Source organism: Monopterus albus, unplaced genomic scaffold (genome assembly GCF_001952655.1).
Source record: "Monopterus albus unplaced genomic scaffold, M_albus_1.0 scaffold120.1, whole genome shotgun sequence".
In the NCBI taxonomy this organism is placed as follows: domain Eukaryota; kingdom Metazoa; phylum Chordata; class Actinopteri; order Synbranchiformes; family Synbranchidae; genus Monopterus; species Monopterus albus.
In genome coordinates, this window is record NW_018128000.1 from 658,151 (window position 1) to 684,174 (window position 26,024).

The following is a 26,024-nucleotide window of genomic DNA, read 5'->3' on the forward strand; positions in this document are numbered from 1 at the left end:
AAAAAATTTTAACAATTTAGACTGTATGAAAGCTACATTGGTGTGATCCCTATATCCCATCTTATGCACAATTCTTATTGCTCTTTTTTGTAATATATACAATGGTTGAAGTGAGCTTTTGTATGTATTTCCCCAGTTTTTTTGTTGGTATTTTATCATCTTTAGCGTCTTAATTGCCAGTCAACACTGAGCGTCGACTGCAAAATATGATGAATGAGTCATTCTAAATGAACAGCAACCTTCACCAGCAAATGCCCTAAATGAATTATTGACTAAGCCTTTTAAATGTGTTTAGTATAATCTGTGTGCTGAAAAAAATGACAATCTAAAAATAATAGCACTCAGATCAAAATTGTATGAAAAACTAGAGAATGTATTATTTAATATTATTTCCAGTCTCACACACAGTAGAGACCAAAACCAGGCTTAGTTGGTGCTCCACACTCAGCTAAAGCAAAAGTGTGTCATTCAACGACAGATGTACACTGAGCAGCCACTTCCATAGTCACACCTGTACAATAGTATGCACTTCAATGCAACAATTCCACCTTAACAACTGTTTATGAAGCTCAGAATGTTTCAGTTTTTGGTGAAATTGTCATAAATGTATCAATTCAGTTATCTGTTTTTTTTATTGAAGTCAGTTAAAGGTGCTGTTGTACTGGACTACACTGTATTTACAGGTGTCTCTATATTTTTGTCCTCCCCAGCTACGTATATAAAAGGGTCAGAATATTAGGAACAAAATACTTTGTAGCCAGTGAGTGTATATCTGCATGTGATCTGCAGGAATGTGCTGAACTGAGTCTCGACAACATACAGTACAACTCTGGCTTTGAGCCCAGCTCTTGGCCTTTTCCAGAGGAAGTTGTCCAGAATGAGCCTCTTCATGTTCCTGGCTCCTCTTCCACCAGGAGCTGGCTGGGACTTGATGATTCCATCTGGACAAGCTCACTTCCACTTTGCTCTGTGCATGTCTCTGCACTCTGTAACCTAATCTCATCTGCTTTTCCCATTTTACCTTATCATTACATTTTAGGCATTTAACAGGCACTCTTAGTAGTTTAACTGGTAGATTCCTGTCAAATAACAAAAACTATACAAAATTCCTAGCTTTATCTCTTAACATTTATGGAAAATGTCCATTCTAAAAGTGAAATGCAGATAATAATGGTTAAGAGTTGCTCCGCCTTTTTCCTCTTTGGCTGAAATGCCCTTCTGGACCAAATAAATGAATATTATTATTATTGTGTTATTGTTCATCTAAATATTATTGTGATAATACCTACAGTAAGCAACAGCCCGAAGAACAATGATGCACTCATCTTAAGAGTTTTCATTAATTTCTTCCAGTGACCTTTCTTTCTCTGTGCGAGAATGACTGATTTAGATTCTAAAGTCATTTGACGGCTTTGTTTTTGTGGTGACTGTAGTTGTCTTTGATTATGTGTTCATTGTGCTATGCAACTGCTCATTCCAATAATGAAATTCAGGGAAACATTCAGCACCTTGCAATTTCTTATCTTTTTAATAATTTCAGCACATTTAATTACACAGCTCGGGGGTTCAGTCGCAATAGGCTAATTGTTGACTGTAGTTGGCCAAGGTTAATGTTAATGAAGCCTTATATTGGGTGTTGCACATTGTTTACAGTCTGGCGATAGAGAGAGAGAGAGAGAGAGGGAACAGAAATCTTTTAAAGAAGCAGCAGCAACAGTTGGATCATTACTGTTGAAACCCTTTATAATCAGTCAGTATGTCCAGTAAGTGCTTTTGTCCTGGTGGGAAGCGTTAATGGGCTAAAACTAACATCTGATATAATCTATATCATAACTATATTAACTAATTTGTAAATTGTATGTATGTTGTGTTTTAACTACGTTAGCACTTTAAGTGGACATTGCTCTTTTATGATGTGATGAGAGAAAGACCAGATATTTGAAACATAGCTACAGTTCATCAGTTTCACATCCATACTGTTCACACACAGTACTGTATCCACCTCTAATCTGTATGTTAGGACATACTATTTCATTTAATGCATATAATTGCACCATTTACTTAAATTAAACTAAAGCCTCTCAAAATATATTTGTATGTCCCTACTTTTTAGAAATACGCTTGCTAATACATGCACTACATTTTCTACATGCCACCAATAATGAACCTCTGCCCTAGGGGAAATATTAATAAGTAATACAGTACACTGTGAAAAGGCTGAGCTACAGTATGTGGTTAGGCTGAAAAATTCCATTTCATACATAAGCAACTACATGATGCTAAAATGAAGTTCTTCTTCTCTGTCAGTATGCAGTTTTTCTTTCAGTTTGTCAGGTTCCCTCTCCAACACTTGTCAGTCACCTTGATGAGCTATCATCAGTCATAAGGCTGCCTACACACATACGACTGTATTTAGTCTGAGCCACACTTATGGTGCAGCTGCACACAGAATCAATGCAAAGCCAAAGTGCTCAGCTCGGTGATATGTTATCATATAATTTGCCTGCTGAGTATGCTCTCCTTTTCCTGAAAAACTAACAATGCACGCATTTTAAAATGCTCTCTGAAGATGTTCAGTAGACGTTCACTCTCCACATTTAAGCATTACAGACAATTCTAATCTGACTGGATGCAACTTAACAATGTTTGCTGCTTTTCAATGTTCAAATAGTTTGAACACTGAAAGAGCAAAGAGTGTGACACTGCCTTAAGGCTCAGGATCATTGTTCCTTTCTTAGGAAAGTCATGTTAGTGATTTGCCTGAAGTTGTATGATGTAATACTGCGTCATTTTGCCTCCTGTAGCACACAGACTTCACAAAAAAGTAGCCAGTATGTGTCAATCCAGGAAGCAAATGTGATGTAATTGCTGTTTTTCTGGAGAGCTGTCCTGTGTTGGTGCTGTACAACAGACAGAGCCGGTGTATGTGGGGTTGCAAAGAAAACATTGATGTCGGGGTGTGGATGTTTCTAACTGCTGGTGTTTGTTACCTTTAATGCTACAGTGCTAAAGTGCTTGTTCGACATTAGCACTTTGGATATACCATGACCTGGGTGACTGAGAATCTCCACAGACATACAGTATAACTTTGGGGTGTATAACTTCAGTGGCTCCTGAAACAGAGCTTTGCTGCTTTCCATACATTTTTAGGCTATGCTCTGTTTTAGTGTTCTTTCTTCATGCTTTTCTCTTTTGTTGTTGCTATAATTTTTGTACTTAGTGACTTGCAGACCTCACATTGATATTCACGCCCTACTCACTGTTGGGCACACAAACAAGGTCATTTACATCATTTCAATCCCAAAATGTCCTCAGTGTCACAGAAACCTAGGGTTATATATCCGTTTATATCCAGATAACCTCCAAATCTCCTGTTACTTCCTCTGAAAGCATGGGTCTCTGTCATCTCCTTCACCACGCTGTCACAAATCTCCTGAAGGGCCATTCACTATGGAGCCTTAATGGCTGAAAACACCCATCTCCTTTTTTTAAAAACGCAGCCTTGAGAGAGAAACTCTCAAGAGGAGCTTAGAGAGAGAAAAGTGTGCCAGTTAAATAAAATTGTATTTTATAGTTAGGTTGTTTCTATATTTTTGATTCAGCCCTTAGTTGAGTATGTGAGAGGCAGTACAGCTACAGGAGCTTAAATGGTAAAGCAGCGGTGCATGTCACAGGTATCCAATGCAAGTTCTGTCTGTGTGTTTTAAAATGAATTTGAGTGTTGAGTCTGTGTGTGTGGGAGGAGGAAGGGTATCTGACTCAGTCGAATAAATAGTTCCACATATCCCGGCATTAGTCACTTTAAGAAAAGACACTGGATTCAGCTCTTTGTCTTTTTCTCCCCATTGACTCATAATGGCAACCGTTTGATTGACTGGGCCCACACAGTCTACAGTTTGTTTTTTGTGTGTGTGTGTGTTGTGAATTATCATCTCCCACTCAGCCAACCCTTCATTCAGTCATAGGCGTAATGGTAGACTGTGTTAGCAGAGGATGTAGATCAGTTCCAGAGTTAGAGACTCAAAACACACTGGACTTCCAGTGCTGCAGATATAGTTATGATGCTGTACGGTGCCTTGGATCAATGTTTTCTCCAAATACCAGAAAACTAAAGTTGAATGTCTCCCAGTCAAAGCCCCACTGACACCTTGTAATCCTGACTCAGTGTCTTGTCTGTTTGTGTATGAGCACCATCTGCTGGTCACATTTGGCACAACGTCATGTAACAGCTGTGTTTTTGTTGGTGAGCTCGTTGCATCGACGCCTCCTGAGTTAAAACGGTTCTTTGGCAGTTGGACTCTGAGGTCCTTCTATCACAGAGACAGGATAAAGTGAATATTAAATCTGGGCTTATTTTCTGGTTTACCATGAGGATGTTAGAGGCTTTACAGTCATTACTAAAAGCTAGAAATGATAGGTTTTTAGTATTAATGGCATTAATCAGCCACCAATGGCACATCAATAGCAGTAATTTAACCTATAGGAGCTTTAACATTTGCAGTTCTAAACGCTCAGAGCGTGTAGCTCTCATTGTTGATATGATCGACTAGACAAAGAATAGAGCAGAGACACTGAGATTTCATCAACACAAAACCCGAGACATTGTAGTCACACTGTTTGATTGACAGATCTATGATAATTGCAGTGCAGAAGCAGCACGACACTGAACACGTTACAATTACAAAACAGTTTAAAAAGTGCACAAAGAAAGAGGATCTTGGATTAAGTAATTAAAACATATATTTTATATTCAGCATGTGATTTCCAGTTCCATTTTCTTGTTCTGATCTTTCATATGGGGGTGTTAAACAGATATAGCATGTGTTTGTCATGATTACAGTTGAAATATTCCAGTGTAAGGGTTATATTTGCTTCTGTCTGCTCCCATCATACACCTGTCAGCAGTGACATGCGGTGAGGTTGACAGCTGGTGAGGCACTGACTCTTTTACAGTCGGATTTACATATACAAATGAACCGTTAACAAATTGTCTGTTAACAGACTATGTGTTATGTTTTATATCACATATTAGCATTCTTCACACAAACGTGACCCATATTTAATTTGAGGTTAAAATTTATTCCAGTTGAGCTTATTTCTAACTAGAAATAATAAAAGTTTATGGTTTTACCTTTACTTGTACACGAAATCCATTTGTCAGCTGGTATGTATTACAAACCCTTTTACCGTTCAAATCCAATATTAAAACAAATGTTTTCAATAAAGAAGATCCTTCTGGATCAAAAATGTCCAGACTGTCAAAAATGTTTTGATTGAAAGTCCAGATTTGCGAATTTTCTCAGCTTGGAAATGTAATCTTCCATTTTTATAAGGCGGATTGTAAAGGAAATATAAACAAGACAAAGAAGATTGTAGGTAGGCAAGAATCTGTGGGCTCACTAGCGCCCTCTGCCTTGAGACAGGCGTACTGTTTGCCTCACTGAGTAACTTATAGAGGGACAGCGACACACTCTTTGCATCGCATACAGTTTGTGAGGATTACACCATCCACCGAGAGGCACAGCAAAGTGCTGCCTCATCGCGCATCTCCTCCATGTATTTGAACGGGACATACGGGAATTCTGCTATTCTTTATTGGAAAAAATTCCTTCAACATCAGATTCGAACGGCAAAAGGGCCTACAACACACACCAGCTGACAAATATTAACATTTATTATATTTTATGGTTAACTTTTTATTCTTTTCAAGATTGACCCCCTGACCGCACGTCACTGCCTGTCAGTGATAAGCTTCAGAACAAATATACCGGTATGCACTCACATGCAGTGAAACCCTGACGCACAGCTGACCATTGTTAACTTTATGCTCCCCAAATCACTGAAATTGAACATAGCGTGAACCTGTCTATTTGGTGTTTGAAAGGAATAGTTGAGGAATGCACTCTAAATTATATTTTAGCTGTACTGGCTGAGTAGGGACTGAATGAACTGAGCTGTTATGTATATAACAGTAATGTAGGATCAGCATGTGTTTACTGAAGTGTTTAGGTTCAAGCTGATTTCTGTCTTCAGTTTGTGTATTTTGGCCGAATTCAGAAGGTTTTGTTTTGGGCAGAGGAGGTTTGGGTCACTGGTTGTCACTGGGTCAAAGATGAAACACTGTTTTTCCATCACCCGTCAGCTCCACTGGGAAAGCAGTGCTCACTTGAGATAAGAGTAAAAGTGAAAGTGACATTTCCAGGGTTCTTGTTATCTTTTATCTCAGGCAAGCTCTGTTTTTAGACTGTGAGCCCCACTGACCGGCATTATGAAAATCTACCCAGTCTGCAGCCTGTTGGTGTAGCACAGTCCTGGTATCCGTGCACACTGGTCAGTGTTTGAGCACTGATGGTTCACTGAGGAGGGAAGCAGATGTAAATTCTGGGCTTGGAAGGTGGCAGTTTACTCCTGCAGGAAGAGAGGCCTCGACAAAGCTAGTTCACCCATGGTGCGAGCTTACAAAGCGATAATTCAGGCCTGGCCATATTTAGGCAGTGCCACATGCTTTGTAAACAGAGCTCACTACTGAGGGGAGGGCTCTCTCTTGCACTCGTGTCTGTGTCTGTTAACAGTGCCTGCAGAGAGCTCTGAGCTGAGAAAAGTAATGAAGCTTCTCAAGGTATAAAGTAAACCTAAAGAATTTTGAGGCTGTTTCTGAGTATGAAGTTCATCATTAAAAGACCTGAGAGATATGGGTTCCCTGGAAGAATGCTGTTGCTCTGACATGGACGACCAGGACTACCTGCCAGGACTGGGAGGGCTGCACAAGAGCGTAAGACGAAGGTTTTGTTAAACCCTTGCATGGCAGCATGAGTGAAGGCATCTGGGAAAGTTCTGTGGAGGCTGGGTCCTTCCCCCTCAACAGCACTCAGTGCTCATCTTCTGTCTCGCCCTGTGGATCCCCCAGAATGTCTCCCTGCGCCTCTCCTAGAAACTCCCCTCGAAATTCTCCTCTGATATTCCGCAAGCTCCTGATGAACCGGAGCATCGCCAGGCGCTTCACCTTGGCACACACACCCAGGTAGTGTAATCAATTACAAGCTTTTGGCATAGGTGGCCAAGATTTACAGGAATTTGACTAGAAAGGTGCATGGATAAGATCATTGTGAAGGTTGGACTCAGAGGTCATCCTCAGTCTTTTTGACCCTGTGACCCCACCGTGAACTTGAATAAACTCAAACACATGCATTTGTTTCAGGAGCCAATAGGTAAAAGGCAATGTACTCAATGCTTTTTCACATTATCAGAATATGTCATGGGTTTGCTGTTGCAAGAAAGCCCCATTGTCTGATGAGAAGGTACAGTAACTGTGGGAAACAATGATTGACGTCAGGACCGGTAACATCTCAATGGGCTTCATTGTTCTTGCAGTTATAGAGAGGGTCTGGTTTTATGCCTAAGGTGTTCAGTGCTACATTCAGCTGGCCAGGCACAGGTCAGACAGCAGGACAAAAGGATCCTGTAGGAGCAGAAGGAGCACTAAACGGAAAGAAAAGTCAGAAGCAAGCCGTTGAATTCAGAGGGGTTAGGGATTCCTGATCACAGTAAACACAGGGTTTACATTTCATGCTGAAAACAGGTGTGTGTTTTACATCAGATACAGCAGAATTCACTGGCAGAACTTCACCCAACATTGGTATATTTTAAACAGTGATCCGTCCTTAAAAGAAATCTTTAAAGGCTCTCCTACGGCCACTTTCAAAAGGGCAAAAAACATAAGGGACAGACTTGTCAGAGCATATCACTATCCTACAGTATCTAATAATGAATTAAGTGTCAAACATTTTCAAGGCAATTTTAAGTGCAGAGCCTGCAAAAGCTGCCAATATATAAAAAACTTCTTTTAATCACCCTGTCAATTAACATCAAGGATTTTATCACCTGTAAAACAAAAAATGTTAATTACATGGTATAATGGCCATGTGCAAAGGTATAGAGAGGAGACATCTCACGTGTAGTGCCATCAAGAGAAATGTTACTAACCCAGGTTGCATTACATTTTAATGAGTTAAAACACCCCGTGTCATCATTTGCTTCACAGGCATAGAGGCAGAGGCATTATGGGATTCTGGATTTTTGACTTTAAATGTTTATTCCCAGGAGGTTTGAATGATGAAAGGTTATTCAATTAATGAGTTATATATTGACCGTATATAGTACAGTCTAGTTTTTTGTGCTCATGGGCTCCAGTTGTGCACTCTGCTGTTTCTCTTGACTCTATTTTATTTTGTTTGTGTTGTCTCACATGTGATGTCACTTGTGTCAATTATTAGATACATCTGTTGCCCCTTTGTCAGTTTGACCCTTGGCCGTGATTGGCCTATAACCACATGACCATATACTTAACTTACTTGTGTGCATGTTTTTTATTGGACGACATGTATGAGTTTGTATGCATTTGGCTGTACTTGTACTATTTATGGAACTCCTTGTTGTGTAACTTCAATAGACCCTGAGGGAAGGCTTTATTCTGAAATGCGCTGGTCTTTTATCTTGGCATTAAAGTTGCTCAGAACACTGCAAGTGTTGCCAGATGTTTTGCTTTCCAGCTTGTGTTTCACATCAGAACAGACTGAGCTGCTTAAATTAGTTGAGACAGTGCTTGACTTGCAATTTCATTTCTCAAATAACATAAATGTTATTCTTAACTTCACTAGTATGAGTATTACTCACTCCTGAAGTGAATGTTATTGTAAGTATAGATATCAGAGTGACTTTATTCTGGTCGGCACTGACGTAAGAAGTAGATTTTAAACGGAGCCACACCTCTGCACAACCCTGTGTGTACGCTTCTGTCTGTTCGCAGTGTGCACCTTGAGTGAGTGCAGCCCTGCCCTCAAACAGGCACACAGACCTGAAACTTGATGCATCTAGTCCTGTAATCCCTAATTTCCATTTATAGATATAACAAACAAAATCTTTTGTTTGATTTCAAATTTAAAATCCAAGTACATGGACCCGCTGGACGTCGTGATAAGCATCACGCCTCTAGTAGCCTATAGGGATTCCAGCAGCTGTGTAAAATGAACCCAGGAGCGACAGCTTGACGGCTTTTTTAAGCTCAGTGTAAAAGGGCTTAAATCAAAAAAGCTGCCTTGAAGAAGGGTCACGGCACTGGCACTTTGCCGTGATCTCTGTGTTGTGTAAAAGGGCTTAATGTTACATTGTGATCTGCATAGCTGCTGCTCTTACAGACAGCTGTTTCATCTTATGAGGATTTTAATACTGAGACACAGGAGTGTTTGTCACAGCTGTCCCAACAGTGTTGTCTTAAGTCATGTTATATGATTAACAGGCTGTCACCATGAGGCTGAGGAGATCTCTTTCATGTGGCTGCAAGCTGTTGCAACAGTCGTGTTGGTTATCATCCTGTGGTTATTGTTTTAAACCTTGTTATTGTCAGCTTTTCATACACACACGCACAAGGTTACAAACCAAATTTCAGCAGGTGTGTCAGAGTAAAATTAAGTAGTTATTCTATCCCATGTAATGTGTCTGACAAGTGAAGTGCAATAAAGAAGGGTGACAACCAGAGGAAAGGCTGTAGTGATCCACCGATCAGAGCAAAGCTTGAACCGTGACATCAGAGGGAAACCGACAATTATTCACAAACTATTACAAATCTAAAATATAATAACATGTTAGTCATTACAATTGCGAAAAGAACAAGCAGCTAAACCATAACTTGTGGTGGAGAGAAACATTGAAATTCCCAAAAATATAACAGTCAACACATTTTTCACAACTGTGTAGGAATTCATGTTATGTAGAATGAATGAATATCACACAGACTTCTGCACTTTGTCCTGCTAATTTATTTAATACAACATTAAAACATCCTTCACCAAGTAAACATAACAGCCGGTTGCTTTTCCCTCCCCTGCCATCTCCCAGACTTTGTAACTGTCTGCCTCTAACTGTTTAGAGGAAGCAGCTATATGTGTGTATTTATGTCGCCCACTGCTGCAAAAAAATCCAACAGCTGGAAAAATGTGAAATTTCAGAGAACATGGATCATCAGTATTAAATACCGTAAAATCTTGAACAATATGGGATGAAATCTACCAACGCCTATAGCTGAGTCAAATGCACACAGTGTTTCAGCAGAAACAGAATAAAGGAAAACAATAGAAATCCACAAGTATCACTGAGATAAAAAGTAAAATCTGGTGGAGGATAAAAAAAAGTTCTTAAATAAGATGTTCACTTTGCTGTGGGGTGTTGTTAATGCATCAGCCACATGATAAACAACAATCTCATTCTAAAAAGCATCCTCTTTTTATATTGAGGTGCTCACACAGTTTTAGGAAAGTGGTTGTGGTGACATCGATGGTTACCATGTGACGTGCGTCTGAAGCTTAAATGTTTGAAACTTTAAGTGTTAGCAGCTAGAAATAGCGCAGCCCCTTGCTGATATAAAAAGATGGCAGCACTGAAGAAGAAAGTGGCAGCAATCAAAAACACACACATTGTAGGGACCCTGTTTTGATGAGTCACTTATATGGTTGATCTAATTTAGAACTGGGTGTTGGTTTACACAGTAAAGCCAAATTTATATTATGACTCATATCTCTGCTGGGGAGCTGTTGCCAGTTGTACTGCCCATACACAGTTTAGTTACTCAGGAGAGACATTGCAGGTGTTCAGGTTTCTTCCTTAGGTTTGAAATGCTTGGGAAAGCAATAAAATGTCAATGGGGAAATAATTTTTTTACACCATGTTAGCAACACATTTTATGCCCCCATGCCGGCAATAGCCACGGCCAGAGGCATTATGTTTTCCAGTTGTCCATCTGGCCCATTTTGGTGAACACAACTTATCAGGAATAAGGGAATTTCTTCCAGTTTGGCACAAATGTCCACTTGGACTCAAGGATGAACTAATTAGATTTTGGTGGTCAAAGGTCAAGGTCACTGACCTCATGTCTGTTCAATTTGACAAGCTGGTGCAGGTGGAGAACTGCAAAGTTTTAACCCTACTTAACATTTAACACACACACACACTCACCCCTGGCCATATAAGCCAGCACCAAATCTAATTCGTTCTCTTGTTGTGCCCCTGTAATTATGTAGCTGCAGGCCAGCAGAAGGAGGGTGTCAGGTCAGACAGCCCGTTTATCTCATGTGTCAGCGAAGGCTAGGCCAAGCCAAGTCTGCTAGACAAAAACGCCCACCAGCCACACCGTGGAGTCATATCTCCTGTTGGCAAGTTGGGACACACCACCATGTTCCTCTATAACTGTCAGTCTGACAAAGCTCAGAAAAGATTAATGCTCACTGGGATTAGAGGAACTATGTATTGTTTGATACCAAATCTTTTAAGCAGAGCTCTTACAAATTCATCATGACACTGGATATGTACAAAACAGAGTACTTGATGGTTCCTGACTTAGTGGGCCATCCTCAGCACCCACAGCGACCTCAAGGGACTCAAGCAAGCTCTCACAGTGCTGGAGGAAGAGGTCAACCCTTGCTGACGCTACCCTGCAGTATCATTGCTCTCAGCAACAACTCAACTCTTCCTATTTCCTGCAAACAGAGTGAGTGAGTGAGTGACACAGAAGTAGAATAGTCTAAATGTTTCTTCTCTCTAGACTTCTCTCCTCTTCTGTTTTTTCCTGGACAGTTCGGAGCTGCTAAAACTGCTGCTAAAGACGCTGTTAGGAATGCAGTCGGTATCACATCTGGGGTTAGTTTGGGTATTTACAACAACAACAAGCCAGTGAGAGAGGAGACACAACTGGAATATCCTTCAGTGCAGTGAGTCTTGACTTACAGCAGCTCCCCTTATGCTTCTTTTTTCTGGAGAGATTAATTGAATATCACACTCCAGTCAGCCTTGTTGAGGCTTGCCTGGAAGCTCAGTGGATGAACTCTGCAACATTCCTCACCGGTTTTCTGCGGATCCTGATGCATTGATGATTAATGAGATCCGATCTGCACGTGAATTTATCAGTTCTGTTTTCATCTCTCACCTGGAATCTTCATGTTTTTTGGATCATTGAAGTGCAATGCCTCATGGAGGCTTGGTCCAGATGTTCAGGTTATTTTCTTTAAATCCCGGAGTGTCTAATATATGTCAGTAGCTCGAGGGACAATGAGCAAAGACTTCCGATTGTCAAGGAAAGGGGAGCAAACTGGCTTCGGACATGGTCGGAGACACTCGTGCTTGGGGTATGTTCCTAAACTGTTCGTCCTGCATCTTTTCTGTGCTCATATTCATGAAAGCGAGTGTTCATACCAGTTGTGGAGCACAGTTACACACATGGCTCACAGACCTGCAGTGATCATTTCATACTGTAGTTTATATGGGTATTTGTAAATAGAACACACTACAGTTTCAGTGACTTACATACTGGATATTTTACAGTGTTGATAATATACAGTATTTACACTGATATTATAATTTGATTTTGTAGGTTTCTCTTCCCTTTTTGTCTAAAACGAGTAGTAAGAAAGACAACTTTCTATGAATAAATATGGTTAAATAGGAAACTTATACCGTACTTATAAATGACGTTTTACACACTCAGTGGTAGAAAATGGCCACACTACAGCGGAGCGATGCAGCAGGCTGAGCTGGCAGTAAAGGTTATGAGACTCTTGTTTTCATTCACCCAAAGACCTTTGCTCTCTTGGTCAGAGTGTCACTGTTGTTATTGTGTGCACAGCATTCTGGGAAACTGAAGAAATCACCGATGCTGTGTTCATGTCGTGGGACGGACGGTAGAAGGGGAAAAATTGATGTCATCAGACGTCCAAACACAGATGCAGCGTTAGTTTTGTGAGGTTTCAAAATGCTGTACGATTGCAGTGTAGCTTCAGATCCATTAAATTTGCCTTTAATGACAAACTGTGGCTGGCGCGAAGCCTCCATAGCTGATTGGTTTTCAGCCACTTTAGTTTTATGAAGTCAGATGTATTGGAGCTTTCATAAGAATCTTCGTTCTCTTGTTGTAATTAGATCCTTGATGTGGATGTGAATGCTGTTTACCCATCAGAGACTGGTAATTATTGTAACTTTGTTTTGATGCATTGCAGTAGCATGTGTTCATCGTAGCAGAAGTAAACATGGCAGATTAAGGGAAATTGGGTTTGAGTGTGTTAATAAACTGGAGCAATGAAAGATCTGATGGAGAAATGTTCCACATGGGAACTTTCATAATATTTTATAGGCAATACCAGTGCAGCATGTGTTCATATGGTGAAACGCATGTTGCTCCGCATGAATGATGAGGTTTGTGTGTGATGAGGTGGCAGTTTTCTGTGAGCTGGCATGTTATACAGCAACTTCCGGGAGGAAGCAAGTTTTGTTTGTGGAAAGTTTAATTCAACAGACTTCCTGTTTTTGTCGAAAGTCTCCCACTGACTTTTTCAACACGATGACCCTGAGACAAATGTTGCTGACTGAACACAGAGCTCTGAACTGGGAGAGATAGAGGTGTTTGTGTTCAAGCAGGTGTTCATTGAGGGATGTACTCATGTTACACTGATGCCAATCACATGCTGGCTGCCCTCTGTGTGTGTGTGTGTATAAGCACATGCACAGTTTCTTTACATGTTCCCTTTGTAAGCACATTTAAAGGTCTTTTGAGGCATTCCACTGCCTTGTGGTTTGAGTGTGTTCTCGCTTGTGTGTTCATGCCTGTTCCTGTCTTCGGTCCTGGGAAGCATTACAGCGGGCTGGGATCTGTGAGCACCACCCAGCTTTCCACTCACTGTGCTGCTGGGTCAGCCTCTCATAACACATCCCAGCACAACCACAATCGCATGCCACACCTTCACTGTCATCACCCACAGCTAGAGCCATGTAATACAGTTACAAGAAGCAGGAGGCTGAGAAAAATAATCACACTCCTAATGAAACAGAAGACTTTATCATAATGCTGCTAGGACAGTAGCACTTGTACAGTAGAGTACACTGCCTGACAAGGACACAACACAACATGGAGCCTTTCTGATGTAAAGTTCATGTCCAAACCAATGACACCACTATCATGATGGTGGATTTATCCTGGAGTGTTTTGGTTATTTTCACTGTTTGTATGTTGTGATTGTGCTTGTTCATCACTTATTTGATGATTACGGTACGCCCTTGAGCCATATGTAGTAGCTCACTCAGTACAGTATTTCTTATGGTAGCATCCGCTGCCCTGTTCACAAAAATCTGTCATCATTTCTGGTTCCTGTTATTTGTTTTAGTCACTCCAGAATGAGAAGCAGACTTATTTTATATAAAGGCTAACATGTTTAATGTCAGAGGTTATCACAGGTTTGATTGTGCTGCATGTGGGATTAGTTTGTGGGTTTCCCTTCAACCTGAGACGTGCCAGCTCAAAGGATGAAAACCTGACACAGTTAAAATGTCAAACACTCATTGATGTAGGTTTCTGCATTACTACAAGAGTTACCACAATAAAATAAATGTCACTGATCTTGAAAGCAAAAAGAAGAACTTCACAGTTACCAGTAGACTGTATTGTGTTACGTGCTGTCTCCTCTGAAATCTGACACTACGTGACAGTCAACTGCAGGCATGCCATTACTGCCAAAATCTGTTTCTTGATGTGAGCAGATTTGGGTTGCCAGGTTGTACAGGAAAGATGTGTGGTGTGTGAAATTTTAACTATTTTATCTGCCAGCTTAGTATATCTGTGAAACTAATTTGGGGGGAGGGGGGGTGCAGATGTTACTAGCTCATGATTTGGCAAGTTGTCAGAGTGACTTCCCCAGAAAAATGACTCATGCTTTTGTTAACACATGGCAATCATGTAAAATACTGAAGATCATTCACAATAAAAGCAGTTTGAAGCAGGCTAAAGGCCGTCAGGGCGCCCTGACTGAAGCAGACCTCTCAGGCCCATATTGTTCCCCAGCTTATCATCCAGTGCACATCCAGGAAGAGACTTGTTTCTGAGCCAGTACAGCCACAGCTGAGGCCAAGCAGCGCAAGGGAGATAAGAAGGGGCAACAATAACACAACAGACTACTAAAATAAAACCCCCGGGCCTGGAATAGTTGCCCAGCCCTGCTAGCCTGGCTGCACACACCACATGAATGTGACATGTTTCTTATTTATCATGTATACACACACACACACACTCACTCCGCACCCAGTTGTCTGTTGGTTTTATTTTCTTGCAACTGAAACATTTCAGTTTTTACAACACCCCCTTCTGATCGTTCCTCATTCTTTTCAATGTTTTAAGTTTTAAAAGAGAAAATAATAGGACCTGACCCTTTAAAATTGTTGCAGACACATGTAAGCGCTTTGCCTTGTGTTTCTTCTGTGAAGATGTCTGGGCACAGAGCGACCTCTGCTGGCAGGCAGCTCCACCTCAGCAGGCTGAATCAGCAGCACTGTTTGATATGTGTCAGCGTTTTCTGACTCACATTCTCAGTACATGTGAATCTAGGTGTTGTTGGAAATGCTGAAGCCTACATGATCAACTTGTTCTGGACAGATAAAGATTAAAGCCAAAAAAGATGAAAATGAACAGACACTGCCCTCCACGTTCAGCTGCAACTGCAGATTGTGTGTTTTGTGGGAGGCGCAGGAGAAAAAACACAGCTTCAGTCCTGCAGGACGAAATAAAGATGAAGCAGAAAGACTGATTCAGTGTGATTGTTTCAGTTCTGGATTTTAATTGATGACCTCAGAAATGCTATGTAGCTGTTGCTGTGCACGCTGCATCATGAATACATTTTCACTGTGACCAAACAGCAGTTCCTCCCTCTGTTTAGTTCGTTGTTTAGAGGAGTTCGCATCTTTATTATAGAAACTGCAGTTTTCTGTGAAGATTTATTAATGTTATTTTGCAGATCTGTAGGTTCTAAGGTGGTTTTACAATAGCTAGGGAAAAAGAAGTTATAAAGTAACACATGACAGAAGTCTTAGAAAAAAACTATACATTTGTCCAACTATACAGTGAGCTTCCTGTTTTGATAAAGGTGATTTACAGTTCATTCTGAAGCCCTATTGCCTCATTGGACTGTTTATGTTCAGTGTGAGTCTATGAATCTGTGTAATGTTGGACTTTAAAGAGCAGAAAATACTTAAATAAGGCTGAAAGGTACTGAATACAGTACACACATTAAATGAATGACTAAAAGATGTAGATTTTCCTGTTTCTATGTAGCTGTGCTCTTCTGTCATCAGCAGAGGGACATCACTATAAACTTGGTGCAGACACACACACACACACACACACACACACAAACTGTACATGACACCCCCTGCCGCAGCTTATTGCCAGAAGTAATGCTGTCACAGGAGCCACAAGCCAAGTGGTCTGCACAAGTCATTTGGCTGGTGGATTTAGTTACACATTGGCCTCACAAACGCCTTCTTCAACAAACCTTCGCCCCAACATCTGTTTCAACAAGTTTCATAAGCACGTTGCACAAAGAGGGAGGAATAAGGGATTTCCCATAGTTTAAGTACAAGGCAAAGAAAAGGAAATAACAGCATGACAAAAACTGTTTCTGCTGTTTCTTGGTGTTAAAAATGGCCATGAAGAAAGAGTGGTGGAAAAGGCAGGAGTAGAAAGATGTGGCTTGCGTGTGTGTGTGTTGTGATGCAGAAGTGAATTATTGTAATGACAGATTCAATTATCTTTATAACTTTAAACTGTACCTAGCATTTGTTTGCACATGAATTGGACTCAGGAAAGTGAACATGGAGTAATTTTTGGGAGGTTTTTTTGTGGCCAGGTCTTGGTGTGTTGTCAAGGCAGTGACTCCAGTAAGAGACACACAAGCAAAGTGGTCCCATGAAGGGAAACACACAAGGAACACATTTTCAGGGTATTCCCAGACAGGAGTCAGGTGAAGCCAGAGGCCTTCATGGTCTGGAAGGTTCCCAGGAAAACCTTATGCCAAGGTGCTGGAAAAGAAACTCTGACCAGCTGTTGAATCTGATATTCTGCAGGAGCCGTGGTGGGCCTGTCTCGGTTGTGACTCAGAGGACCATCACTGAGGAATGAGAGTCTGTTGTGGTGAAAATGGAGAACATGGTTTCACCCACTTCTAATGGCGGTGAGACAGGGGTCAATGCAAATCAATACAGTCACAGAGAGTGGTTCGGTATAATAGTTTAATAGACAGAGATGAAACAGAGGGCTGATTCCATTTAAGATGGAAATTGAACTTTGTTTCCACAAATACAGAGTAATTTTTATCTGATGGCCCTGGTTTCTTTTTTTCATATTTCTAAACAGCTGAGCCATCAGTGTGGTGTTGGCCTTGCTCAGTGTGGAAATTAAATAACATGAGCACATAGCTGGTACTGACATCACCCAGCTGGTATAAAAATCAGCCTTTAACATATTCCAGTTGTAATAACATCCATCCATCCATTTATGCCGCTTATTCCTGAACAGGGTCACAAGGGGGAGCTGGAGCAAATCCCACCTGATACTGGGCGAGAGACAGGGTCTACCCCAAACAGGTCACCAGTCTGTCACAGGGCTGGCATGTAAGCAAACAACCACACTCACTCCTATGGGTAATTTAGAGTTGCCAGTCAACCTAAGCTGCACGTCTTTGGACTGTGGGAGGAAGCCGAGGTACCCGGAGAGAACCCACACAGACGCAGGGAGAACATGTAAACTCTGTACAGAAAGGCACTGGGTTCAAAACCCGGAACCTTCTTCAGTAACATACATTTTAAAGCAAATGTAGGCAAGTCTGGTGCAATTTCATCAAAATCCTGGTTTGAAATTCACTGAAGAACAAATTTTACTCTATCAGTATGTAGAGAAAACTTAAAAGTTAAGATAATTCAAGACTTTCATGACAACGAGTGGAGCAAGAAATCCAGCAGACCAGCTGTAGGAGGTTGAGAGGACAGCTGAAGATCAGGCCAAACATCTGCATCCTCACCACATTAGTCAAGTCCGTTTTTTAAAATGTCTGACGCTTGAACCCCCCTGTGCTCCACCTCCTCGTGCCTGCCAACACGTCTGACTTGGCTGCCTGGCCCGTGTCTCAGAAGACAAATATTTGCCTGTGATGCTGACAGGTTGATGAGATCATCAGGTCCGGTGGGTCCATCACTCCCTGTTGCTTCTCCACTAGGGTTACTGTAGGTTGGAGCCCAGTTTGGGAATTATGCAATTACACATGTTGTTACAGGTGATAAATGTACTTTAGATTCTGCAGCTCTAAAAATGCTGATAATTTGTCATTCTAAAAGTTCAGTATGAAATAAAATATTGTAGGAAATAAGATAAAACATCTCTGTGGGAAAAATCAGTAAGAGAAAAACACTGACAAGAACATAGAGAGTGGATGGATGAGTGCACAGTGAGTTTATGCTCATCTCATACTCTGCTAGCAAAACTAGCAGACATTGTGGTCAAGTATTTACTGTTGGTTTCAGGTTTTTGGGGAAGGGGTTCACTTTTTATGTCCAGCCTGTGTGTGTGTGTGCATGTCTGTGTGGTTGTGTGGAGAAATTTTAGTTTGAAACAAAAATTGTATGTGTGTGTTTGCTGAGTGTGTGAACAGTTAAAATATCCACAGAGGTTCTCTATTCAGTGCTTTCTCCTTTGCACATACTGTACAGTTTATACCTCACACTTACTGCACTACATACTGCGCATATACATTACCACACCCGCGCAAACACACGTCCATACACGCACAGATTCACTGCACACATAGGCTTCTCATCCAACTACAACAACCGCAGATTTCTCTCTCTGGCCTGCACAGTGTGCATACACACGCACACAGTTCGTCTTTTTAAACCCTCCGTGGTCTGTGTGCTGGAAGGAGGAGACACACAGAAGGAGGGACGAGCGTATCTCCAGAGAAGAGGGAGATCTCAGCGCTGAACTCCTCAGTGTGGATTTGAAACCGCTTCGCGCTGTGCTCACTTCCAGCTCTCCAAACCGCATGAAACGGCAGCAAATGACGCCTTGAAGCCCACGCGGCTTTTACTCCTCCTTCCCTTCTTCACCCTCTCATCGTTTCGTACTGGAGGCATGCCGCTGAAACCCACCGAGGAGGGCTTTCCTCCGTCTGTCTGCGCGTCATTGGAAACCTGGTGCGGTGTGAAGGGAGAGGAGCGAGTGCCCGGGAAGGGAGGAAGAGGAAGATTAGTGGAGAACGAAACGGAAGGGAGAAAGAACAACCGCAAACATGAGTTTACCGACTCATGCGCATCTGGCCCCTTCGGTCCAGGATCGTTACTTCAAAGTGCGGAACGGGAATATGTGCGGGTCCCCGTGCGCCGTCAACCGGCCCATTGACATCGTGCAGAAACGCAGGCGGTAGGCCAGATGTGGTTTTAATCCAGATGTTGCACAACTCTAGACACACTGAGTGATACCTATCCTCTGTTTTTCCCAAAGTTTCACAGTTCTTCAGCTGACACAAACATTTATAATTTATGGTACAATCTCGACAACTTTACTGTCATTTAATAGCGTCATTCAATGGTGAGTTATATTAATAGTCCTTATCTCCTACTTTAACATTTTTATAAGAAGGGTGGCAATCAAATAGCCCTGCAACAAATAATTTCTCTTCAACTCATGAATTACATTTAATTTATAAAGCAGGTCATGAAAATGTGTTCTTTTAGTATGCAAAAGAAAAGTATAGTAGTAATGTTCATTCCACATGTAGCTACAACTAGATTATTGACCTCAAAAATATTTCTGTAATACTCCTTATAAGATCCATAGTGTTTCACTTTTGCTCAGTATAGTATCTAACATTTGTAGTGACCTTGTATCTCGATTCCTGTTACTCATTAATCTCATAAAACATCAGTGTAATATCCGTACACTTCTCACATCTCCTTGCTTCTCAGTAGTGGGTTTAATGGTGCCTGTGTTGCATTTGAACTTTACAGTGGTAATATGTCATCACATGGTGTTGTCACAAGCATGGAGAATTAATTTACAGTACTAAATCTGAGTGTTTATTTCTGACAGTCATCTAGACCGATTGACAGCAGTGAGATCAGACAAAGCATCATGCCATCATGCTAAAACTGCACACAGTCAGGTGTAAGAAGATGAAAGGTCAGAGTCTGAAACTTTCAAATAACAAACTGAACAAAATCTCTGCTCTTTACTTCAGAAGTAAAACGTTTAATCCAGGATGTCACCATAACATCCAGAGTTGCTTTTCTCTATCAGCCAGGTTCCCTCAGAGACAATATTGCTGTCCAGCAGTGGAGTTGAGCTCAGACTGAACAAATGACTCACTTTGGTTTTTAAGTGCTATTTTATTAGTTTAATGGCGAGTCAGACGGGCCGCTGTGGTTCCAGGCGAGGATCTGATTCAGTATCTTCTCAATCCGGGTGTGTGTCTTATAGTGTTTTATATAACATAAATGACTGCATCATGTGTAGCAAATCACAAAGGAACTTGATTTACCCATTTCTGTCTGCCCATTTTCATCTTATACTGTCAACGGTTATGACCTGACTTCACATGTTGGACCACTTCTTGGAGTAAAGTTTTATTTGTACACACAGGCAAACGTCTTAAGGTTTAAGAGTGAAGGTAAAATATTTGACATAGAATTTAATTCATGCAAAATGTAAGTTGTAAATATGGGAATATTGCCCTTTTTAAAGGGGAAAGAGCTATTTTTACAAAATTATTGTACTGTCAAACAGTAACAATGAACGAGGGTAATAATTGAAATTTTATTACAGTTTGAGCACCAGAACATTCAATTGTATTATGATATATACTCTCAGTTGCCAGTTTATTAGATACACCTAGCTAAAACAGTCTAATACACCAGTCCTGCAGTAAATCCTCCCTTTATGAAGGTTATAATGCTGTTTGTGTTCAGACTGTCACAGAGAGGTGCTGATTCACTCTTATAGCACTAATAGTTTACCCACTCTTATGCATTACTGCACAGTACACACGCTAATTTCATTCTCAATGAGTAGACCTGAAAGCAGCTGCTGCCTGTTGAGTCAGAGAGGGATAATTTTAGGAATGTCATGACTACGTCAGCCTTGTTGGGCAGGGAGGGGGGATCATAGTGCCTTTATAATGTCAACCCACCAATAAAAAATCCTTCAAAGGGAGATTACTAATGAATGAACGTATTTATAAGCCTGATGGATCGGCCACATGTCTGTAATAAGGGGAAAAGTATAGAGTGCACACTGCAGCTGAGAAAAGCAGCAAACCCTCATGTCGGAGAAGCTTAACTGAAAGAATATTTCTTTTGCTGACTAATTTTTGTTGATTAATTGTTAATGAACTGTTTCAGCTCTAACTATTCAACTGTTCTGTACAGTATTAGATTTTTGCATCAGTGTCACAAAGTATTTAATTTGCTGGATTGACCAAACAACCGTTTCCTCTGTGGTTATCCATAGTTCAGTTCAGTCGATATAATACAATAAACTAGAACTCTGATGTGGTAGCAGACGGGATTCAGCACTGAGGTCATAGGCATTTTGCCCTTAGCGTGTTGGTGACAGTCATGGTGAAATGCCCCGTGCCTGTGCGTGCAGGCTTGTGCTCATCACTGCTTGTGAAATACCAGGTTTTCGAAACTGTTGCAGTTCAGTGCGTTTCTACAGAACATCACCAACTCATACCACTTTGTGTTCTGCTCATTGTTTTAATAATTCACCCCTTTTCCTAATGAAGACAGAACCCTGAAATGTTCAGGTAAGATGGACAGTATGACTGCCTATCATAACCTCGCAGATGATCCCAATCGGATCCACATCAAGGATTTTAGGATGCATTTTGTGTTGCTCTGGATCTTATTTTTCACAAGGGCCCCATTTGTGTGAGTGAATGTTGTGCATTGGCTGAAGTACATGTGCTCTCTGAGTGATCTGTTTTTAGGCAATTTGTAACAAAAAAAAAATCCTAATTTTGCATCTCTCTGTTGTTTTGTGTCTCTTTTTGTCATTTAGCATATTTTTATAGTAATTTTTTTTATGAATTTAGGGTTTTTTCTGCCTTTTTTGTCATTTTGTGTCTCTTTTTATTGTTTTTTTAAATCTCTTTGTAGTTATTTTGCATCTGTTTTTCTCATTTTGTGGCTTTTTGTACTTGTTTTTGAGTGAGTTGATTGATACAGTACAGTATGAAGGGGTCACAGCCGTTGTCTCTCTGGCTTTAGATGTGAATATCCTCCTTGATCTTTGTTCGCCCGGCCACTGACTCTGTGTCATTGGCTTTGACCTCTTCTCAGTTGATGCTGTGAATATTTCTCTTCTGTTTCCAGTGCTCATTCAGCCATTTCACATACTGTATATAGTATTCCCCATAGCTGTTACATGTAAATGTCTTGCACCACTCCCGTTTTCCTCTTCTGTCACACATATACATTTGTATAAAACATTATATATAACTGATATATCTAGCTGTTAGAAACCGCAGTACACTACAGTTACATTTCACAGCAATCAAAATATTGATCCCCCCCTGACAGTAATGATGTGACAGTGGCTTTTCACTGGACTTGATCCCAGATCAATTCATGGCTGAGGCCTCAGCCTGCTGACCTGCAGGGCTCTTCTGCACTGAGTTTCTGGAGGCGCTTTGCTCCATTCCTACAACAAACACCCCTCACCAGAAATCCAACTGCGTCCTCAGGCTCAGCCAGCTGGTTTCCGACTTGTATCTTTTTAACATGTCTCATAACATCCTTTGCGTTGTTGTCTCTTATTTGATGGAAAAATAGAACTGCAGCGAGCGGAGTGCTGGGCTGAGAATAATTGTAGGTCTCCAAGTTGGTCGATAGGCATTGCTGTGACAGCCATGAAACCACAACTGACGTCAACATACAAGTGTGACTGTCTGTACTTGTTTTGAATATCACTGCTAGAATAGTGGACAGAGTGTTATCCCGACATCTCTGTGCTCCAGGAATAATGATAAACTCAGAGACAGATGAAGTCTCAACAAGGAAGCTCTGTTCCACTGTTGTGCTGCAGGAGTAGACAATAGGGTGGTTGATGGACTTTGACGTAATACAAACAAATGAAGAAATAAGGCATCCAAATGCAGCCTGCTTATGTTCAGTCTGTCACAGGTGGACTAGCTCGCCTACCTCATCTTCAGGGCTCCGCCTACACAGCGGGATGCCAGGTAGGGGAAGGCGTGGTGCCAGAGGGGACTTCTGACATGAATTTGTTATATAGATGGCAAGCAGTGCAACAAGGTGACAAGTTGGTGTGTCTGTGTGTGAATGCTTCAAAGATGTTGTCATCTGTTTATACAGGAAAGCAGACTCAGGATCATGTTGAAGCAGAATGTTGAAGTAGACAAGATTTGAAAAAGAAATTTCTGCAAGTTTGCAAGTATGATCACCGTGAATAACTAGGACATCTGACATTGTCCAGTGTTGTTATGAAGCTAATGTCACTTTATTTATGCTAAAAATGAATTCATAAATAAGTAATTATGGTAATGCATCAGTCCAGCTTTGCTCCTCCACTACAGATTCTGATAGCTCAGACTGCAACTAATGATTATATTCAATTTTGTTAAATCCACCAGTTATTTTCTTAATTAAACAGTTAATACCAGTGCTCTTTTCCCCAAATATAAGCTTCTATTTGTGTACCTCCCTTACTCGGGATCATTTTTACACAAAGTAGCACGAGGCCAGAGATTTCTGTGCCCATAAAGATGAGAGGGCTGGCCTCAGTAACTGAGGTCATTTATATGATGGAAGAAACACAATTTATTAATGACAGTGCATTGTATCTGTTTCTCCTTAGGAAAATGTATTATTCTTACTCTTAATTATTTGAATTTTTATCTAATGCCTTTTCTAATATTCAGTACTAATCTAATTTGTCTTGCTATTGTTGATGAAGATGGGTAGATTTTGGCGTGGCTTACATGAATTAAGCATCTAAAAAAAAATAAAGCCATAAAAAGGCAAAGAAACCTTAGAGAAAACACTCTGCTCCCCTGTTCTCCATCTTGTTGTGTCCTGCTGATCAATGATGTGATTGGCTGCTCCTGCATTGCATTCAGCTAATTACAGGAGGAAGTGGCACTGCCTCACTGTCGGACTCGATGACTATATACCAAAAGGCGACAATTAGTGCCATATGAACATGATTAGAGGAACATGCAGAAAGGCCTGTTGCTGGGCAGACTGAGTGTGTGTGTGTGTGCGTGCCCTGAACCAGCTTGTCCAGTTGCCCACCAGTGTGATGTAGGGTTGTTTGATTTTCAGGTCGATATTGGAGCCATATCTAGATCTCTACTGCTGGGGCTGTAATCACGCATTGCCACTGTGTGTGTGTGATGCTACCCCAGTGTGTTACCCCTCTAGCCGGTTTCTAACAATGTTAATGCCGATCAGCCACTGTATGGATTTCTGCCCGGCTGGATAGATGAGGAGCTAATCACTGCACATAGACTGCAGGATCAATACTTGTCCAGAGGAGTGAATCAACCATTGAGGCACCCTGAACTCCAGAAACTTAACCACTTCAGGGATTCATATTTAAAGGGCCAATCTGCTAAAAAGGCCTTTGTAGTTTGTTGTTTACGTGCAGCACCACAGCTGAAACGCACAAGACAGTGAACAAATGCCCTGCAAAACTATTTTCTATCAGACAGTGAATCACTGGCAGTTCTGGTCAAACTCCCAAGACAAGAGAACAGACCATTTTCTAACATTTACCACTGCATAAAACAATGTAACTTAAAAATAAATGGTAATTGTCAGGGTTTGAGTGTTTGTTCTTCGCAAATAAGAGCAAGGGCGTTTTTTTTAGACTCCATTTTGGACCAACATTCAGCAATCATATATACAAACAGAAATCCATCCAAGCCTGGACACAGAGGCCAGTGCACTCAGACCTAGAATAGAATAGAACAGAACAGACCAGAGTCCAATACAATTGCTGTAAACGAGAGGGTATTTTAAGTACGAGCTGACTTGGTCTCTCTCAGTAAGGAACACTCATTTTAGATTGTTGGAATCTATCTACTCTGTACATATCAAAGAGATACAGTAAAAACAAAACACCCAGTCTAATGTAGCATTGGCCCAAAAGTCATGAAAGCACTGTACAGAATATATACACAGTTTTGATAAGGAATTTTAAATGAAACCTCCTGGTCAAACAAAAGAAGCTCTGTAAAGATGTCAGCTTAGGCTCAAGGAGCCTATGAAGGGCATTTTTCACCATTTTTAGACTTAACGATTGCTCCAAACATTATGATAGGTTATCATCAGATTGTGCAATAATAACAATTGTAGTTGTACTGTTGCTGATGTGATAAAGGTTATGTCTCATTTATGCACTGCAGAGAAGTATTACAGCTGATTTGGTGAGACAAGATGTTAAAATACATGGTATAGAAGCCTTCACATACTGCACCATGGCGAATAGATGCTCGGGTACACTGTCTGCATGCATACTGTTGTCACACAAACAGTAAACACACGGTTGCAGCTGACTTATGTACAATTGTCAGACAATACCTGATGGGGTTAAAGGTCTGCATGTTTTAACCCACACCATTCTTCTGCTTTCTTCTGTTCTCTCACTGGCAGCGATCGATATATTGGTCTGCTGTTTTCAAAGGCGAGAGTCCTTCGTCTGCCTGTAGGTCAAAGGTCACAGAAAAATAATAAACACAACAGCTGGTTTAGCTTGGCACAGCCTTCTCCTCCCGTTGGCTATATTTAGAGAGACATGAACTGCTATGAGATCAGATAGTGCTGTTGGGTGCAGAGTGTTTGCTGTGTTTGGACAGCAACCCACAGGGGCTGGTCAGGTAGATGGAAAGAGCAACTGGCTCTTCATGGAGGTGTGGCACTCTGTTAGGTTTGTATACAACAGTGGAAATAGTCTTGAAAGAGGAAATTTGTATGTGATGCATATTAGTGTTTGATTTGAATACAGCAGTGTGTGAAGTAAAATTCCATCAAATGTTTTGCTGTCATCTAGAACAATATAAAATGCAGTAACTGAACAGTACGTAACTTACTCGGCCAAGATATTAACTGAAATGTACTGATCTCCCATTTGCAACAACAATAATCAGCTG

The 26,024-nt window shown here is 41.0% G+C and overlaps 1 protein-coding gene across 5 annotated transcripts in view; it reads left to right on the forward strand.

Annotated features, from left to right (window-relative positions):
• pde4cb (phosphodiesterase 4C, cAMP-specific b) overlaps positions 1 to 26,024 on the forward strand; it is a 97,709-nt gene that overhangs the window by 43,315 nt on the left and 28,370 nt on the right. Inside the window, exon 1 of one of the 5 annotated variants that reach the window (XM_020612058.1) lies at positions 11,406 to 12,173. The exons of 3 other annotated variants lie outside the window; for them this stretch is intronic. In XM_020612058.1, coding sequence (XP_020467714.1) covers positions 12,076 to 12,173 — 98 coding nt within the window. In that variant the 5' untranslated portion in view covers positions 11,406 to 12,075. Of the gene's footprint in view, positions 1 to 11,405; positions 12,174 to 18,862; positions 19,277 to 26,024 lie in introns of those variants that run through there. One more of the 5 variants, XM_020612057.1, reaches the window with a different exon arrangement.